At 43.9% G+C, this 21689-nt stretch overlaps 1 protein-coding gene across 1 annotated transcript in view; it reads left to right on the top strand.

Annotated features, from left to right (window-relative positions):
* Positions 1-21689, top strand: part of PGF (placental growth factor) — a 196255-nt gene that overhangs the window by 155616 nt on the left and 18950 nt on the right. The window contains exon 7 of the mRNA XM_086937506.1: positions 9803-9847. Coding sequence (XP_086793632.1) covers positions 9803-9847 — 45 coding nt within the window. The remainder of the gene's footprint in view (positions 1-9802; positions 9848-21689) is intronic.

The raw sequence follows: 21689 nt of genomic DNA, 5'->3' as shown, positions 1-21689 counted from the left end.
CTGTGAGAACACAAAATGATCCAGTGAGGGGGATCCTCGAGTCTTGCAGTCAAGACTGAAAAGCATAGCACTTTACATTGGGAATAGTACCTTTTACCCCTCTGGAGTTCAACGATTTCCCTGCTGTTGGACAGACTGGAGTGGGAATTGTACATTTTACCCATCCAGAGTCCAACACTTCCCCTACTGTTGCACAGACTGGAGTGGGAATAGTGAATTGTTACCACTCTGTAATTCAACACTTTCATCATTGTTGCACCAACTGGAGAGGGAATAGTAAATATACCCCTCCAGTGTTCAGTGCTTTCCCTACTGTTGCACACAGTGGAGTGGGAATAGTCAATTTTACCTCCTCGGAGTCCAACGCTTTCCCTACTGTTGCACAGACTGCAGTGGAAATAGTATGTCTATTTTTTTACAGAGTTTACTATATTTTTATTATTGTTTAAATATAGCTAATATTATTGTTTATTTGTAAAACGTTATATTATCTGTGTTTGTGTATATATATGTGTGTGCGTGTGTATAATTTTAAAATTTTTAACTAATATTTTTTGTAAATGTTTCTTTTGTTTTTATTTGCTTTTATTTTATAATTTTGTAATGTTTTATGTGTTTATATATATATGTGTGTGTGTGTATATATATATATATGTTTATGCTTTTTATATTAGTAAATAATAAAACACAACATTTTAATACAACGCCTTAACCGCTGCGTTTTTTCCGCCGCGGTGCGGGCGTTCTAAAGGGTGGGGAGGGCTCCGTCGACCAGCACTAGGGAGGTAGTGTTGGCCGACGGGAGCACGCAAGGGGATAATGTCACATATATGTATTTAATATTAGTAGTTTGTTATAGATATGCATATATAAACATACACACGTTTTTATGTGTGTGTTTGCATAAGTATATATTTATTTTTAATATTAAATGTTACTTACATTCATTTTATTTATTTTATTTGTGTCTTTTGTAAAGCGCTCAGCTACCCCAACGGGGTGTCCCGCCGCTGGTAGATTAACGGTCTCAAAGGGGCATCAGAGAGAGGCGGTTACTGGCAGAAAATAAAAGTTTTCAGGGCTCGACGGAACTCAGATTCAGTCTTGCTCATGTGTAATTTGAGGGGCAGCTTATTCCATCGCTGGGCGGCAACTAATTCAAATGTTCTTCCTCCAGAACGAGATTTTTTAAATCTAGGCGTGGCCAGTAGATTTACAGAGTTTGAGCGGAGAGAGCGGGAGTTAGAGAAAGGGCGAAGGATTGATCTGAGATGAGCAGATCCGTTGGGTGGAGCGGTAGGCTAGTGTCATAGCTTTAAACTTAATACGTTTGCTTATGGGTAGCCAGTGCAGTTCCCGAAGGTAAGGGGATATATGCTGTCTACGTGAAAAGCCCCCTATAAGGCGGGATGCAGCATTTTGAACAGTTTGAAGTTTGTGGCAGAGGCCCGTGTATAAACCTAAATAAAGTCCATTTGCGCAATCCAAATGGGAGATGATCAGCGCGTGGACTATTGTCTTTCGATTGTCACATGGTAGGTAATTGATGAGTTTTTTGAGGATTTTAATCTTGGAGAAACAAGCAGCCGAGACTGATTGAACTTGACATTTCAGTGACAGCTGTTGGTCCCAGCGTACTCCAAGGTTTCTAACTGAATCTTTGGGGGAGGGAGCATGGCTCAGGTCTACTGGCCACCAGATGTTAGGGGCCAGAGGGGAAGGCTGATTGAAGAAAAGCACTTCAGTTTTAGTTGCGTTCAATCTCAATGAGTTAAGATCCATCCAGTGAGCGATGTCTCTGAGGCAAGATTTAAGGGGGTCGAAGGTAGAAGGGGAGTGGTTGTCAAAGGTAAAAAGCAGCTGAATATCATCGGCGTAGGAGGTGGTTTTATGCAATATTCATCTATTATAATTATGTATTCAAATGTTTACATTTTACTATTTTATACTGAATTAATTGAAATATGAAATCTTTGTCTTATTTTTAACGATATTAGTGTAAACTATATTTTTAACTCGATATTTTTGTACCTACCTTTATAAGTATAGAATAAATATTTGTGTCAACAATATTTTTGACAAGATATTTGTGTGTCATGATATTTGTGTGCTTGATATTATGTCACTGATCCCTGCTATCACCTCACCTGTCCCAACTGTTGTATGAAACCTGATTCATTGAGAGAACCTAAACATCAATATCCCAGGGTTTTACAACTATCTTAATTTTTGAGATCTGTCTTTATGAAAAGGGCGTATAAGGATTATAGTTTACATAGTGGAAACGACTGCAGCGAATACAGAACGCCTCTGCACGACTCATCCTCAACATCCCTCGCCACAGCCACATAACTCCCCACCTGAGAAACCTGCACTGGCTCCGCGTCAGCAAGAGGATCACGTTCAGGCTCCTCACCCACGCACACAAAGCACTCCACAACATGGGCCCAAATACCTCAAAAAACGCCTCTCGTTCTACACTCCCACCCGCCAGCTCCGCTCCGCCGGCCTCGCCCTCGCCATCGTCCTATGGATCTGCAAAACCACAACCGGAGGAAGATCGATCTCAGGCTGCCAAGACATGGAACTCCCTCCCCGCACACCTTCGACTGACCCAGGACCATCCCACCTTCAGGAAGCACCTCAAGACCTGGCTATTCGGGCAGTAATCGACACTCCCCCCCCCCCCCCCCCTTCAGCGCCTTGAGACCCTCACGGGTGAGCAGCACGCTCTATAAATGTATTGATTGATTGATTGCTATTAGACAAATACTGTGAGAACACAACATGATCCAGTGAGGGGGATCCTCGAGTCTTGCAGTCAAGACTGAAAAGCATGGCACTTTACATTGGGAATAGTACCTTTTACCCCTCTGGAGTTCAACGATTTCCCTGCTGTTGGACAGACTGGAGTGGGAATTGTACATTTTACCAATCCAGAGTCCAACACTTCCCCTACTGTTGCACAGACTGGAGTGGGAATAGTGAATTGTTACCACTCTGTAATTCAACACTTTCATCATTGTTGCACCAACTGGAGAGGGAATAGTAAATATACCCCTCCAGTGTTCAGTGCTTTCCCTACTGTTGCACACAGTGGAGTGGGAATAGTCAATTTTACCTCCTCGGAGTCCAACGCTTTCCCTACTGTTGCACAGACTGCAGTGGAAATAGTATGTCTATTTTTTTACAGAGTTTACTATATTTTTATTATTGTTTAAATATAGCTAATATTATTGTTTATTTGTAAAACGTTATATTATCTGTGTTTGTGTATATATATGTGTGTGCGTGTGTATAATTTAAAAATTTTTAACTAATATTTTTTGTAAATGTTTCTTTTGTTTTTATTTGCTTTTATTTTATAATTTTGTAATGTTTTATGTGTTTATATATATATGTGTGTGTGTGTATATATATATATATGTTTATGCTTTTTATATTAGTAAATAATAAAACACAACATTTTAATACAACGCCTTAACCGCTGCGTTTTTTCCGCCGCGGTGCGGGCGTTCTAAAGGGTGGGGAGGGCTCCGTCGACCAGCACTAGGGAGGTAGTGTTGGCCGACGGGAGCACGCATGGGGATAATGTCACATATATGTATTTAATATTAGTAGTTTGTTATAGATATGCATATATAAACATACACACGTTTTTATGTGTGTGTTTGCATAAGTATATATTTATTTTTAATATTAAATGTTACTTACATTCATTTTATTTATTTTATTTGTGTCTTTTGTAAAGCGCTCAGCTACCCCAACGGGGTGTCCCGCCGCTGGTAGATTAACGGTCTCAAAGGGGCATCAGAGAGAGGCGGTTACTGGCAGAAAATAAAAGTTTTCAGGGCTCGACGGAACTCAGATTCAGTCTTGCTCATGTGTAATTTGAGGGGCAGCTTATTCCATCGCTGGGCGGCAACTAATTCAAATGTTCTTCCTCCAGAACGAGATTTTTTAAATCTAGGCGTGGCCAGTAGATTTACAGAGTTTGAGCGGAGAGAGCGGGAGTTAGAGAAAGGGCGAAGGATTGATCTGAGATGAGCAGATCCGTTGGGTGGAGCGGTAGGCTAGTGTCATAGCTTTAAACTTAATACGTTTGCTTATGGGTAGCCAGTGCAGTTCCCGAAGGTAAGGGGATATATGCTGTCTACGTGAAAAGCCCCCTATAAGGCGGGATGCAGCATTTTGAACAGTTTGAAGTTTGTGGCAGAGGCCCGTGTATAAACCTAAATAAAGTCCATTTGCGCAGTCCAAATGGGAGATGATCAGCGCGTGGACTATTGTCTTTCGATTGTCACATGGTAGGTAATTGATGAGTTTTTTGAGGATTTTAATCTTGGAGAAACAAGCAGCCGAGACTGATTGAACTTGACATTTCAGTGACAGCTGTTGGTCCCAGCGTACTCCAAGGTTTCTAACTGAATCTTTGGGGGAGGGAGCATGGCTCAGGTCTACTGGCCACCAGATGTTAGGGGCCAGAGGGGAAGGCTGATTGAAGAAAAGCACTTCAGTTTTAGTTGCGTTCAATCTCAATGAGTTAAGATCCATCCAGTGAGCGATGTCTCTGAGGCAAGATTTAAGGGGGTCGAAGGTAGAAGGGGAGTGGTTTTCAAAGGTAAAAAGCAGCTGAATATCATCGGCGTAGGAGGTGGTTTTATGCAATATTCATCTATTATAATTATGTATTCAAATGTTTAAATTTTACTATTTTATACTGAATTAATTGAAATATGAAATCTTTGTCTTATTTTTAACGATATTAGTGTAAACTATATTTTTAACTCGATATTTTTGTACCTACCTTTATAAGTATAGAAAAAATATTTGTGTCAACAATATTTTTGACAAGATATTTGTGTGTCATGATATTTGTGTGCTTGATATTATGTCACTGATCCCTGCTATCACCTCACCTGTCCCAACTGTTGTATGAAACCTGATTCATTGAGAGAACCTAAACATCAATATCCCAGGGTTTTACAACTATCTTAATTTTTGAGATCTGTCTTTATGAAAAGGGCGTATAAGGATTATAGTTTACATAGTGGAAACGACTGCAGCGAATACAGAACGCCTCTGCACGACTCATCCTCAACATCCCTCGCCACAGCCACATAACTCCCCACCTGAGAAACCTGCACTGGCTCCGCGTCAGCAAGAGGATCACGTTCAGGCTCCTCACCCACGCACACAAAGCACTCCACAACATGGGCCCAAATACCTCAAAAACCGCCTCTCGTTCTACACTCCCACCCGCCAGCTCCGCTCCGCCGGCCTCGCCCTCGCCATCGTCCTATGGATCTGCAAAACCACAACCGGAGGAAGATCGATCTCAGGCTGCCAAGACATGGAACTCCCTCCCCGCACACCTTCGACTGACCCAGGACCATCCCACCTTCAGGAAGCACCTCAAGACCTGGCTATTCGGGCAGTAATCGACACCCCCCCCCCCCCCCCCCCCGCCCCCCCTTCAGCGCCTTGAGACCCTCACGGGTGAGCAGCGCGCTCTATAAATGTATTGATTGATTGATTGCTATTAGACAAATACTGTGAGAACACAACATGATCCAGTGAGGGGGATCCTCGAGTCTTGCAGTCAAGCCTGAAAAGCATGGCACTTTACATTGGGAATAGTACCTTTTACCCCTCTGGAGTTCAACGATTTCCCTGCTGTTGGACAGACTGGAGTGGGAATTGTACATTTTACCCATCCAGAGTCCAACGCTTCCCCTACTGTTGCACAGACTGGAGTGGGAATAGTGAATTGTTACCACTCTGTAATTCAACACTTTCATCATTGTTGCACCAACTGGAGAGGGAATAGTAAATCTACCCCTCCAGTGTTCAGTGCTTTCCCTACTGTTGCACACAGTGGAGTGGGAATAGTCAATTTTACCTCCTCGGAGTCCAACGCTTTCCCTACTGTTGCACAGACTGCAGTGGAAATAGTATGTCTATTTTTTTACAGAGTTTACTATATTTTTATTATTGTTTAAATATAGCTAATATTATTGTTTATTTGTAAAACGTTATATTATCTGTGTTTGTGTATATATGTGTGTGTGTGTGTATAATTTTAAAATTTTTAACTAATATTTTTTGTAAATGTTTCTTTTGTTTTTATTTGCTTTTATTTTATAATTTTGTAATGTTTTATGTGTTTATATATATATGTGTGTGTGTGTATATATATATATATATATATATATATGTTTATGCTTTTTATATTAGTAAATAATAAAACACAACATTTTAGTACAACGCCTTAACCGCTGCGTTTTTTCCGCCGCGGTGCGGGCGTTCTAAAGGGTGGGGAGGGCTCCGTCGACCAGCACTAGGGAGGTAGTGTTGGCCGACGGCAGCACGCAAGGGGATAATGTCACATATATGTATTTAATATTAGTAGTTTGTTATAGATATGCATATATAAACATACACACGTTTTTATGTGTGTGTTTGCATAAGTATATATTTATTTTTAATATTAAATGTTACTTACATTCATTTTATTTATTTTATTTGTGTCTTTTGTAAAGCGCTCAGCTACCCCAACGGGGTGTCCCGCCGCTGGTAGATTAACGGTCTCAAAGGGGCATCAGAGAGAGGCGGTTACTGGCAGAAAATAAAAGTTTTCAGGGCTCGACGGAACTCAGATTCAGTCTTGCTCATGTGTAATTTGAGGGGCAGCTTATTCCATCGCTGGGCGGCAACTAATTCAAATGTTCTTCCTCCAGAACGAGATTTTTTAAATCTAGGCGTGGCCAGTAGATTTACAGAGTTTGAGCGGAGAGAGCGGGAGTTAGAGAAAGGGCGAAGGATTGATCTGAGATGAGCAGATCCGTTGGGTGGAGCGGTAGGCTAGTGTCATAGCTTTAAACTTAATACGTTTGCTTATGGGTAGCCAGTGCAGTTCCCGAAGGTAAGGGGATATATGCTGTCTACGTGAAAAGCCCCCTATAAGGCGGGATGCAGCATTTTGAACAGTTTGAAGTTTGTGGCAGAGGCCCGTGTATAAACCTAAATAAAGTCCATTTGCGCAGTCCAAATGGGAGATGATCAGCGCGTGGACTATTGTCTTTCGATTGTCACATGGTAGGTAATTGATGAGTTTTTTGAGGATTTTAATCTTGGAGAAACAAGCAGCCGAGACTGATTGAACTTGACATTTCAGTGACAGCTGTTGGTCCCAGCGTACTCCAAGGTTCCTAACTGAATCTTTGGGGGAGGGAGCATGGCTCAGGTCTACTGGCCACCAGATGTTAGGGGCCAGAGGGGAAGGCTGATTGAAGAAAAGCACTTCAGTTTTAGTTGCGTTCAATCTCAATGAGTTAAGATCCATCCAGTTAGCGATGTCTCTGAGGCAAGATTTAAGGGGGTCGAAGGTAGAAGGGGAGTGGTTGTCAAAGGTAAAAAGCAGCTGAATATCATCGGCGTAGGAGGTGGTTTTATGCAATATACATCTATTATAATTATGTATTCAAATGTTTAAATTTTACTATTTTATACTGAATTAATTGAAATATGAAATCTTTGTCTTATTTTTAACGATATTAGTGTAAACTATATTTTTAACTCGATATTTTTGTACTTACCTTTATAAGTATAGAAAAAATATTTGTGTCAACAATATTTTTGACAAGATATTTGTGTGTCATGATATTTGTGTGCTTGATATTATGTCACTGATCCCTGCTATCACCTCACCTGTCCCAACTGTTGTAGGAAACCTGATTCATTGAGAGAACCTAAACATCAATATCCCAGGGTTTTACAACTATCTTAATTTTTGAGATCTGTCTTTATGAAAAGGGCGTATAAGGATTATAGTTTACATAGTGGAAACGACTGCAGCGAATACAGAACACCTCTGCACGACTCATCCTCAACATCCCTCGCCACAGCCACATAACTCCCCACCTGAGAAACGTGCACTGGCTCCGCGTCAGCAAGAGGATCACGTTCAGGCTCCTCACCCACGCACACAAAGCACTCCACGACATGGGCCAAATACCTCAAAAACCGCCTCTCGTTCTACACTCCCACTCGCCAGCTCCGCTCCACCGGCCTCGCCCTCGCCATCGTCCTATGGATCTGCAAAACCACAACCAGAGGAAGATCGATCTCTGGCTACCAAGACATGGAACTCCCTCCCCGCACACCTTCGACTGACCCAGGACCATCCCACCTTCAGGAAGCACCTCAAGACCTGGCTATCCGAGCAGTAATCGACCCCCCCCCCCCTCCTTCAGCACCTTGAGACCCTCATGGGTGAGCAGCGCGCTCCATAAATGTATTGATTGATTGATTGCTATTAGACAAATACTGTGAGAACACAAAATGATCCAGTGAGGGGGATCCTCGAGTCTTGCAGTCAAGACTGAAAAGCATGGCACTTTACATGAATGTTGATGACTTCAAGTCACCTATTAAGGGCACAAGAACAATTTACGTGTTGGTATACAGTAACAATTTTGGACGAAATTGCCCACTCTATGGTAGAGATGAAGTAGGGCTTCTAGACTGTGTAGGGTAGGAATTCACGGCAAGCCTGCTAATCCTCAAGGTCTCTTGTAATGTATTTGCAGACCCTTTAGTATTTAGTAGCTCCCCTTCTGAGCTGTCTGGGAAACCTATGGCTCTCTAGCCAATATTTCTGGAAAAGTGTGCTATAAAATGCACCATTTGGCCTCTTTCCAAAGTTTCTTGCAGGAGGACCTGACACTCTCTGGAGAGGGTTGAGCATTTTTGCCAGTGGGTCTTTTGTCTCCAGGATTAGCCCTTGCTCAGAGGATATTGCATGGTGGCATGGTGAACAAGGACTCTCTGAACATCACACTACCAATATGGTATTGATATTGATTTTATCTTCCAGAGCAAAAATGTAGTGGTGGGCATATTTGGGATTGGGAAAATGTTGATAGGAAAAAGCATTTGAAAATTAAAAAAATCTAAGGATGGTTCACACACAGAGCAAGGTTAATATAAGGCTAGTTGGACTAGTAAATGAATTCGCATATCTCACTGAGTCACAGCAAAATATAGTGTACTAACAATGATTCAACGGGACATTTGTTTTTAATTAGCCCAGAACAGTGAGACAAGTGTGGTAGAAACTTTACCAAAGTAAGAATTTTGCAGCAAGTCAGTCAATCCTTATTCCGAACCTATAAAACCTGAGGTTAAAGGGTACATTACAGAAGAGTTTGACCATTAAGCTGTGTTGGGAAATAGTACCTGAGATAGTGCCATTCCATAATTAAGAGTGAGGCAACTGGCACCTGTTACTGGATCTCATAATCCACATACCCACTATTGGCCCTGACCCATGAGAGGAATTCCAGACATGCTCCAGTCCAGTTTGTTACTCCACAAAGCTTTCTCAATGTAAAGCAACCCCATATGGGGTCTGATTATAAAAGGAGTCACCTTCATTTGCACCTTGGTTATGCCCTCATTGTGGTACCCACTGACACGAGAGAGAGAGAGAGAGAGAGAGAGAGAGAGAGAGAGAGAGAGAGAGAGAGAGAGAGAGAGAGAGAGAGAGAGTGTGCACATGAACATTTGTTTCAATGACATGTACCAGAAGATTTGGGGTATGTCCATGTACAGGTACCTGTGGAGGTAGACATATTTCATACCTGTGAAGACTGATGTCTGTTTCTCACAGCAGTTGTTGAAAGAGGTTTCAGTCATGCCAAGCTTTCTAAACAATTACTTGCCTTTTTGCCGTGCTGGTTGTTAAATTGCTTTCAAAGTTTAGTAGATCTCTGGTAGTTTTGTCTGTTCTTTATTTCAGGAATGCGGACAGACTCAAAAGGAATTCAGTTCCGAAACACTGCGGGTAAGATTTCCATGTCTTGTATACTTTTTTTGATAACCAATTTATTTGAGGTTTTACATTGTGAAAATACACAACTAAGATGAAACAAAGGGTAAATGTCAAGTACACTGTTAGGCAGATGCATAAACAATGACAATATTGCAAAGCAAATTGCTATATAGGAGACAAGATTATAAAGGCAAAAAATACAGTATTATACAAGGCTAATTCCTTATTTTTAGCCACTTTCCTTATATGCAGTTTCGAGGGACATCCCCTGCCTGCATATACGGGCTTCTCCTGTTGTGCACACACGTTCACTCCCTGCCGCCACTGTGAGGGTAGCCAGATTTTTCCATTGGGCTGCTATGTCACATTTATCCACAATGGTAGCCATACCCAAAAATGCCTGATCTGCTCTCGAGCCATTGGAACCCTCCATAACCCCAAGCAGCAGCATCAGTGGGGAGAGTTGGACCTCTCAGCTCAGTACCTCAGGAAGTTCCCTGGTACCTGACTTCCAGAATCTTTGGATCACCAGACATAACCATACCATGTGGTAGAAATCAGCCGGGGCGTTGGAACAGCAGTGGTAGGTGGGAGCAGGAATAAGGCCTGCCTGGTGTAACCTGGTCCGGGGTGGGATAGGCACAGTAGAGATAATAGGTTTGGATCAGACGGATCCAGGAGGAGACCATTATGACGTGAGGCGCCATCACGGCGTCTCGCCAGTCTTTATCTTCGAGGGGCCCCCAACCAATTCTCCCAGCATGCTCTAAGGTGCCAGGGCCATTTATAATAATGGTGGGGTAAAACTGTGAGATGCATCCCTTGTCCAGTGCACCCATGCGGGGTTTGGCTTCCATGGGACTGCATTCAGGAAGAGAGGTGTCAATGGCTAAGTGTACATGTTATGCATGGTGTAGATGTAAGTATTTGTGAAACTTAGATGGGGTGAGTGCGTTGGAGTCTTGAAGCTCCTGAAAGGAGTGCAAGTGGGTCCCAGACCATATGTTGTCTAGTTGCAATATCCCAATGAGATCCCATATCCCAAAACCTGTCAGTGCGGACACTTCCTCAACCATGTACCGTGCCGCCACAAGCAGGTGTGAAGTGTGAGTTTGGTATCCCACTTAATGTGTCGAAGCGCGGCCCTCCAGGCCAAACAGACCACCAGAGTCACCTCGGGATATCAGCAGAGTATGTGGATCCATATAATGTAGCCGTATTCTTAGGGAATCTCAGGAACGTCAATTCCAGCCAGTAGGCAGAGTCAGACCACCCCCATTAAGCCAGTCATTGACCCTCAAAAGGTGGGATGCGAGGTAGTATAGGTTAAGGTTGGTTATCCGTAGACCTCCATTGCATTGAGCACGTTGGCAGTGACAGAGGGCTAGGCGAGGCCTAGAATTATGCCAGAGAAACGATGATGCAAGATTATACATATCACGAAACCATTGATGAGGTAGGAGTATTGGTAGGTTCTGAAAAGATAAAGGAATCTCGGCAGCACCATCATTTTATATAGAACGATCTTACCCATCATGTTTAACAGCAGGTTGTGCCATTTGTGTGGGTCCTCTTTAGCGTTCACACCATGGGACCGACGTTAAAAGACCAGGTGAGTTCAGGGTGGAGCCCCACCCATATTCTCAGATATGGCCATGTTTATCCCTAATTTCTGGTATTATTCTAATTTCTAGCGGTTGGGAGGCCAGCCAGTATATCAGCTTACTGTTTTAGTCTCCCCATCTGTATACCCTGGTCATCGTGGGTTGCCAGAATTGTTTCGCTTGCTGCCTCAAGCGATAGGAAATTGATCAACCTGCACACTAGGTGATTATGGGGCATGTGGGGGGACCCTTGCAGAGCTGAAAGGGCCCATGATGCGGGGGCCACTCCGTGTTCTCAGAGCAAGACCCTAAGATCGTGTCCCCGCTTGTCTGCTCCACTCCAGACACAGTCCCTCAGGCCAGTGATAGGCAAGGACGTTGGTTAGCCTGCACGGGTAGTGGTAATTAGGTCGAATGCTGCCACAGTGTCTCCAAGGCTTGGTCAGGGTGTCGCTGATTAGGGAGGCATTGGGACCAGACACCTTCAAACCACTGCTCAGGGCCGGGCAGGCTTCAGGGGGCCTTTGCAGCAGTGCATGGGAGTCTCTGGGTGAGGCTGCTGATGGACATGGAGAAGAAGGGAGCAACCCCTCGCAGGGTCAGACGCAGGGATTTTCAAACTGCAGTCCCTGTCCTAAGAGAGCGCGGCACTCACTGGGACTCAGGGGTTCATTAGCATGACTCCTGTGCCGGCTGCCATATTGAGTGAGAGCGAGGTCTTCACTATATGGCCAGCAAATGGGATCCTGGGACCCCTTGACTGTCAGAATCAATTTAGACTGATCTAGAGGCACTCCGCCGGTGCTGTGGGGGGTGCTTGGGTCCCTAAAGGCTCGTAGATGGCAGCGGATGACAGATGAGAGGTCTGGAGCACTCTTCTAGTGTGAACGCCATCTTGACGCTCCAAGCATTGTCCCATGTCTTATATACTTAATTGTATGACACTATATCAAGGTCAAAAGTATTAGTCTTCAAAAATGTCAAATCCGCTACATTGCCTAATGCTGCCTAAGTATATATTTATTGTTCTTAACTCATCTACACTTACCATGGAATGTAGTGGTTAGTTCGATGCAATATTTTTGTGATGCGACATAAAGCATCGATATAGTGAGGGAATGCTATATACTTAGTCAGGGACATGGACCCTTAGCTCAGTTGTGGGGTCTATAAATCTCCTACAGTGTTGAGAGCTGAAAAATAAGAGCCTTGTTTACCATTTACAAATCTGAAGTATAAACAGAAGCAAGAGGTTGGCAATGTAACAGGAATCTCTCAGGCTCACTTAGAGTTCATATGAGAGGAGAAATATACCTTATGCAGATCAAAATGTATCTTTGTTCTTTGCTGTAGTGAAATTGACCAAGGTTACAAATGCATAGGGAGACCGAGAGTTTAGTAAATTTCCTCAAGACCTATATAGGAAGAAAGGCATCATTTCTTCCAGTGATCTGACTATACAATAGATACTTACAAAAGCACATGGAAAAACTGCACATTGATGGCAGTGGTAACCAAGGAGATAGGAATCAAAAAGACGAAAAACTAGCTTATATATTAGGCACCTGCCAACAGGAACTGATTAGTTAAGAAGCAGATAGCAACTGCCTGCACAGGTGGAATGGTCTCGGTCCCACCAGAAGGCAGGCGGAGGAGCATCAAAGCTCCAGCAACAGGTATACTCTACAGTGACTCTATCCTTGATCAACTTTATGTTCCACAACTAGGCATTGTAGAGCCTGTTCTCTACTACTTGTTTACACACTCACAGTTGTTGCAGTGTGGGTAGTGGCAACTTAGCTTCAACGTGGCAAGTGTGTTCAAGAACCACAGAAGCCTCCTCTTGTAGGTCTACACAAAGGCTTTCTGGGCTTTGTTCACCCACTTCTGGCAGGTGCAGGATCTCTTCAGCCCACAGGAGTTTTAAGTCATAGCATCCTATGACTTAAAACTCCTGGGGGCTGAAGAGTCCTCGTTTTAATTGATTAGGAGTGGGGATTGAAACCACACCATGAGAAGTCAGAGGCATTGGTCAAAGAGGAGCACATCCATTAATGTATCATTTCTTTATGGTGCAAGACTCCTGCTCTTGTCTGTTGCCACAGATTCCCCTTACTTGACCAAAACTATGCCCAGCCTGGTGTTGGCTTAGGGAATACCATGGATTTAAGCAGAGATTAAGAGGGAAGGGGCCCTCGCATATTGGTCAGTGAACCAGCAGTACCACTGACATTGGTATAGAATAACATTCTGAGTGAGTGTAGATTACGCTGCCTTCTACTAAGACCCAGTACCCCTGTTACTGTGCTCCCACTGCCTCTCTTCACAACGATAACCCTATTTGTCTAGGGAAAGGAACATGCCGGCATGGATCTAGTGGGAACTCCCACTTTTCACATTGTATAGGACTACTCATTAAGCAGGAGAGTAGTTGGCCAAGGATACTGGTATGTGCATACATACACATGTGTGTGAGTGCATGGGATTATCTATCTGGGAATCTAATGGCAGTACTATTATATGTTGGCAATAAAGGTATATATGTGTCTTATAGCATATGAGGCCAAGGTCTATGAACATTTGAGACCGTTCAAGGCCAAGTGATGGTCAAACCTTGGCGTATTATGGTTAGCCCATAGCATATAATGTTGAAACTGAGAATATGAGTTTCTGTGTGGGTATTTGAGGCTTCTTGTGTATTGAAGTTCATTGCTTTGGAAGTGATGAAGCTTATATTGCAGGCAGGACGGAGGCTGCTAATGGAGTTCCTAAAGTATTATGGTGAGCTGATTAAACTTTCTTAGCTTCTTGATGAGTCAGGTGGCTACATAGGAGTAGCTTTGCAGCAATGCCAGATGCATGTTAGGGATGCCGGTGAGCAGAACATTAACTTCTTTCAGTGCTTGTATTCCCATAAGTCAGAATTGGAGAGGTACACCTAGACTCTATAAAGGATGAAGTGGCAGTGTGAAACTGAGGACATTGTTGATGTAGGCACTGTTTGACAATCGAGGTTCAACGCCCAAGATAATCATGGAACCTTTTTAAGCCGTTAAGCTTCAGATATGCATTCAACTTCAAAGAATTAGAGGATGGTGTCATAGTCCATTAGGCAGTTGGTGTTGCCACTAGAGGATATCTTTAGGATAGCGGTTTTCTATTTGCATATTAAGGAATATTGATGTTCCTGCAAGCCAGTAGGTAATGGACAAGTGGTTCCTTCTAAAAGTTGAGGATGAGCAATATTACAATGGAGCTTTGGGGAATGTAACAGGTCATGGTGAGGTGCTCCGAGCTTGAGGTTTTTACTTGGAGGACCTGGTATCTGATAGAAGGCAACACTTTAGTGGTATGTCATAGGAACCTATTTGAGAGTCAATTGTTTCAATGATATCAAACTCTGTAGAAAGGTCGAAGCAGACAAGGAGATGGGGGAAGGGGGTTCATTATTGTTAGTGTTCTGGAGGACGTAATTAACCACTTGGCTGGTTTCTGGTGCGGTGCTGGTTTGAGATATCAACTTTGAAAGGCCATCCTGTAGGAAGGTGGTCACTGCACCACAGTTATCTTATAGATAATCTTGGCCAGGACAGAGAGTGTAGAATTAGCCATAGTTGGCAAGGTCATCTGGATCGAGGTTGGCCTTCTTAAGCAGTTGGAGATTCTGTCAGCACTTGAGGGTATCTTGGAAAATGTCTGAGCAGATTGTTCTGTACCTGAGCGCATCAGCAGTACTTGAGAATGTAAAGTTATACCTCGTTATGTCAGGCTGTACCTGCATTTAATTGGTGATCCTCTGCATATAAGTGTGTGTGAGCTTGTTTAGTACCTATGTAGGGTCATTTGAAGTTGTTCCTAGATTACAGTGATGGTACCTTGGTACATGAAGCAGTAGCAGAGTCTGTGAGGCCCAGACTGAAAAGCCATGTCGCCTCTAAACAGGAAGCAACTATAGACTGGTTTTAGCATTGTTTGACCTCATCAGTTAGGTGTAACATGGATCACATGGTACACCAAGCACAGGATCACACAAGAGAAGAACCATGAGTAATTGGCATATGGTTGCTCCCTACCTGGGGTGGCACAGTGCTGAGATGCAGCCCGAGCGGTTGCCAGCGGCTTAGTTTTAGGGAAATTTTGCACCTATTCCATTTTTGTTGTTTTATTGTGACAGCCTAAGTGCAACAGGTATGTTCAAACAAGCATTTGCAATGCAATTAATCTCGCCTTTGGGACCTTATATGTTTTTAGCTATGTGTATTTAGCTATGCAGCACATTAGCCTGGGTGCTGAAACATCTACAGTACTTTAACATGGTGGAAAGTAAGCACCAAACTGCGTGACACGGCAGGTATGGGAACACATGTAGAGAAATATTGCCTTTCAGCGGGAAATGGTATAGTCCAAAGCTCTGTTTTTAATATAAAACCAGGGCCTTCGGTGGTCATATCACTGTAAATACAAGATTTGAAAAAAATATTATTGTCTACGGTTGCTTGTGGAAGACAATTTCCAGGGACTGGAATCTAGAGAATAGTAAAGTGATTCTGGTATTTTACTAACCTCTGCTGGTCGTTTTCTATCAAGAAAGTTAAATAGTGGCAGTTGCCAGAAAAAAAAAAAAAAGTCCCTCAGCAGGAAGCTATTTTGGTATTTTACTGACCTGTATTGGTCCTTTTTTATTAAGACAGTTAAATAGAGGCAGGTGAGCAGAGAAAAAAGTCCCTAAGCGGAAGCACACAAGTCTAGGGCTGACCTCCAGAGCCCGCAAAGTACATACACATATAAGTATATACTAATACATAAGTATATACTAAAGTATATACAAGAGGTCTTGAATGCTCGACCTAAAAAAGGCCATGATTTTGATGTGCCATAGGACCAAGCAAGACTGAAACCAGATGGAGCATGCTCGGTTTCTTTTAGAAAGGGGCATGGAAGAGCAATTTGGCGTGGACTGTTCTGTTGGCAGCATGTCTAAGACTGATTTGCACATGCAAATGCTCCCTGTCTGATGTAGTGCAATTGGTTAAAAAATGACAGACTAGAATACGGCGCAAGTGGTTGCTGAATATTTTGCAATCAATCTACCTGGGCAGAGGTATCTGAGCAGGTAAAGCTGTGCTGTGTCTGAAGAGATTGCACCTTGGCATATGATAGTTGAACTTGGGTGTATAAGGCTTCACATGGACCTATGAAGGTTTTCATGGTAATACAAAGCTGTCCCTGGTTTATGGTGTTGGTACCCAAACATCTGATCATATGATGATGGCAAGATGGCTGATTGAGTTAAGCATGCCTTGCTGTCATCTAGTGTGACATGCAGATCGGGACCAGGAGGGTGCAGAATTCACGTGGTTTGCTTTTGCTAAATTATTTGAAGTTTTGGCAAAATTGTACAAAAATATGCATAATACACAGAATGCAAATATATTATGTTGCCCTATATTATAGCACAAAAGGCGCCTTTACGTCAATTTTTGCCGCAAGGAAGCATTTTGTGCTAAACTAAAATGCATATAAACAAAAGTAACAAGTACTGCTGACATTCTGTTGTTTCTGTGTGTTCAAAATACATTTGTACCACAAACAGCACATACTTACGCGAAGTGGTGTAATTTCAGGGATTTCACGTAACATACTAATTCTGCAGATTGCATGGGTGTAATCTAAATTTTGCTCAGGCCTAGTCATACGTTTGAATATTTGCCAGTCACCACTACAGGTACCATACTCTGCAGTGCAAATGCTCCTGCAAAACATAGATCAGCAATTGGTTGAAAGTACACAAACGAGACTAAATTATGTTTAAAAAATCACATGCATCAGAATGGAACTCAACAAGAAAAGATCAACAGAAGAGATCATAGGAGGGATGTAAACAGAAACGGGGTAGTAACGGAAGCACAGTAAATGATACCCTTTCACCATAGACTCGATTGAGTAAGTGTATATTCTGAATCTTGGCAGTGAATGAGTGTTGATGCTGTCATTGATATAGACATTGATGAGGCTATTACAGCTGGCATCAGTACGTCGGCAAGCAATTTGAAAAATATATTGTTTGCCAATGAAATTTTGATGAAACTGTCAACCCCCAGCAGATCTGTACCTACTCTTATGGGGACCATTTCCGGTTTTCCGTCTTCACTGAATAAAAAATGTACTGGTCAGAGAGTGAGGCATTGCCCATGTCCATGGTCACTACAGTGCAATCACTCTATGGGCTCCCTTTCCACTGGAAATTGATGAAAATGAAATATCTGGGTATTGGCATAAGTAGCAGCTTACACATTATGATAAAAGACAACATGGTCATCCTACTGACAAAATAGACATCCTCCAGGAACAGATGCTGAAGGACTTTGCCAAATGGAAACATCAACAGATCTCCTTTTGGGGAAGGGGACAAACTATCAAAATGGTAGATGCAACTCGCTTCAACTATGTTTTCGGAATAATATCCCTACCCAGCTGTACACAGCTTTGCCAAATTGATGGCTAGATCAGGAAATATATTTGGCAAGGATAGACTCCACAGCTATTAAAGACTAAGGGCCCACTTACCATGGCGGGCGGACTTTGTTCACCCGCCACCGTATTGGAAAACAGGACCGACTGCCAGAGGTGCAACAGTCCTGCGAGGCCAATTAGGATGCAACCACCACCCTGGCGGTCGCATCCAGCCTTCTTTATCATTGCGGCGGGGGGTGCTGTAATCGGCATCCGCCACAATGTTAAAGTTGCATGTTGTGCATTGCCACACACAACGAGACAGGCACCATGACAGTGTCCACTCTCAGCCAGGACCACCCCAAAGGTGTCCCGAGCTGAAGTATCTCCCTACATATAAAATCCTCCATGTTGGATGGAAGGAATTTAGCTAATCGGATTAGGGAATGCCCTCTCCCCAAAGGGAGGGGACATATTAAGGACGTAGTCACCCTGAACACAAGTAACCCATTGGCTTCCATCTGTGAGTACCTGTTACACCCCTATATTCAGTATTTAGGGGCACCCCTATACCTTGATCCTCAGATTCCTGCAACCTACGAAGAAGACTCTGTGCAGCAAAGCCTGAAGATGATGACTGACTTGGCCCCAACCCTACCAGCCTGTCCCCAGCTTTAAAGACTTTGCAAAGAAGACAACGCCTTTCCTGTGGCCAGCGACTTCCAGAACCCGGGGAAGACTGCCTACTCTTCAATAAAGACCAGATCTCCCTAGGACAGCGGCCCTGTCCAGAAGAATCCAACTTCAAGGACTCCGGATCCAGCTAGAATTGCGATCCCTGCCCACTCTGCACCCAACGTCCGTGGCCCGGTCTAAGTGGCTCACCTGTCCTGTGAAGTCTCCACAGCGATCCTGACCATGAATCCAGCGCTGGCTGACCTCTCCTGCACTCCACAAAGGCGCCTGCAGCCTCATCTCGAAGGGTCCCCCTGATCGCGACCGGCTCCGGTAAAGAAAATCCGACACCTAAAGGCACTCTTGCATCCTCACCCTCTGACTTTTGGGACCCCAGCCGGTGGTCTCCAGCCCCCCTTCGACATCTCAACTTACCTGCACAGCCGGTGGTCACCTTTGTCCAGCCTCCTGGCCTGAGACTGCAGCCTCATTGTACAACCAAGATTCTGATTTGCAACCTGCACCCAGGCGCCCCATTGCCGCTGGTGGTGTACGATTGGTGCTGCCTTGTAGCCCACCTGTGCTTGCTTTAATCCTAGGGGCCTGTGCCCTGAAACCTCAGTACTTACCTGCAAACTGAACCTCTTGTGGGTGCCCCCAGTCTTCATTGACTAACATAGGGCCCCATTGGCCTCTGCACCCGGCCGCTCCATTGCCGCTGATGGTGCAGTATCTACCTTGATCTGACCCTTGCCCAGTGTTGGTCCAAACCCCTGAAGAATGAATGTGTAAGTGGAGTACTTACCTGTAAATGCATATAACTGTTTTCCTCCCATAGGATTGCATTGCATTTCTGCCTCTTGCCCTACATTTTTACCTCTTACATTTGTTAAGTTTTCTACTGTTTGATTGACATTGCCAAAGTGTTTTTTAATACTTCTGTAAAGTACTTCTACGCCTTTACAACACAATACCTACCGCATTTGAATAGTATTGCTACTTGCGAAACTGTTACTTAACTGCAACTGAGTTCCTCTTGGTTCTAAAATAAAAAAACAAAGTAATAGCTTTTTTATACAAAACACTTGGGCTTGAACTCAGTCTATGAGTGTGTGTAATAATTTCTTGCCCTAGTGTGCACAACAAATGCTTAACACACCCCTCTGATAAGCCTAACTGATCGACCACACTACCACAAATAGAGCTTTTAGTATTATCTACTTTAACTTCTGTAAAGCCTCTCGGGATCCACTGGACTCTGCGCACACTATATCTTACTTAGGTACAATATATACAGAGCCAGCTTCCTACACCACCCACTTTGAACTATATCCTGATTGACAGTGATTGAGGCAAGCAGCCCCAGTATTGTTCATTTGCTTCCCTGAGGGAATTCTAAAAACAATATACCCAAATAGCTACTTTCACACTTCAAACTCCATTGATCGTCTCTCCATCCTTCCTTCCCTCCACCCATCTCTCTCCCTCCGCCTCCAGTTATCATTGTCTCCAGCCATCACATCTATCTTTCCATCAATTCTTCCTTATTTCCTAAACATCCCTTCATCCTCTCCATTCATCCTTCTATTCACCATTCCATCCCATCAATCTTTCTCTCTCTCCATCCACTCTTTCTATCTTTCCATCCTTTCCTCAGTCTGTTCAAACGTCTAGCTGCCTTGATCCTGGCTGATGAGGGCTGAAAGCCCGAAACCGGTCCTAGGATGCTTGTTTCCTTTCCAGGGAAGACCTGGCCTGGCAATTCGGGCTGGACTGTTCCCATTGGGCGCAGGGTCAAGACTGATTTGCATATGGCTGGGTACAAATTTGAATGGCATGGTGAGCAAAAAAACGATGGATTTAGACCCAGATCTCTGTACTGGGGTGAATGTATGACATTGTTCTGCATTCTGTCCATCAATTGTTCTTTTTGCATTTGATGCTCCGGGCACTGATGCTCTGGAGTCTCCCTGCCCTTGAATAGCACAGGCGTTGGTGCGGATCCTTCCTCCTCACGGAGAAGTGCTGGCGAGTTGAGATGGGGGTTCGGCACGTTCTGGGGCAGCCTTGGTGCTTAGGGCACAGCTGTTGCAGGAGTCACGCTGCCCTGGACTCGCATCGGCATTGCTGTGGTTCCCCCCTCCTCGCGGAGTAGTACTGGCGAGTTGAGACATGCTCTGGGGCTGCCTTGGTGCTCTGGGAATGGTCGTTTCAGGAGACACGCTGTCCTTGAATCGCACCGGCATTGTGTCCTCTTGCACTTTGAATCACACCAGCGTTGTGTCCTCTTGCACTTTGTCGCTACCTGTATTGCACAAAGCTGCTGTCGAGGTGCAGTCTTGTGCGGGGTCCGTAGGATATTTCTGGGAGTCTGGATCTGCTCCATCAAGAAGGGATGGCGAGCGTGCTGTTCCTTAACACACCATCTTTTCCATGTTCCGGCAGTGTGGCACGGTTCCCGCTCACTGGGAGGATTTCGGGTGTGGGAGACGATAGACAGAAGTCTCATATGGCTGACCTGGACACTGAGGTACGCTCCTAATTGCCTGTGCGGGGTCTCCATTTTTGAATTTTGATTTTGGACTGGAACCCATTTTGAATTTTCCGGTGGCTGACACCTATTTTGTGCTTCCTCTACCACTTTTAGAAATAGAAGAGGTACGCACGCATGGCAAAGTGGTCTATGGAAATAGAAAGAAGAATGGTCTATTCTCAATCTGTGGCGGCCATCTTGGATAGGGCAACGTACCTCATTATTTCCGACTTCTGTCTCAAGAAATGTGTCCACAAGCAGCTCTGCAACCATATTGTGAAATTTCAACTACTGGACCTCTATCAATCCAGTTTCAGAGCAGGGCATAGTACGGAAACTGCACTAACACACATTGTGGATGACTCACTGAAATCCCTTAATCAGAATGTCCCTTGTCTTCTGATCCTTCTAGACCTATCGTCTGCTTTCAACACCATCAAACACGAAACCTTGATTAATCTTCTACAACACAGGATGGGTCTAGCGGGACCAGTCCTAAAGTGGTTTACTTTCTTCTTACACAACCACACGCAAAGTAATAAACTGAGCCAGTCCCTTGCTTCCAGTACCCAGGTCAGGATTGGAGTTC

This window comes from Lissotriton vulgaris, chromosome 9 (assembly GCF_964263255.1).
Source record: "Lissotriton vulgaris chromosome 9, aLisVul1.2, whole genome shotgun sequence".
NCBI classification, from domain to species: domain Eukaryota; kingdom Metazoa; phylum Chordata; class Amphibia; order Caudata; family Salamandridae; genus Lissotriton; species Lissotriton vulgaris.
Note: the sequence above shows the minus strand (reverse complement) of the source record. Positions and strands in the feature narration are given on the sequence as shown.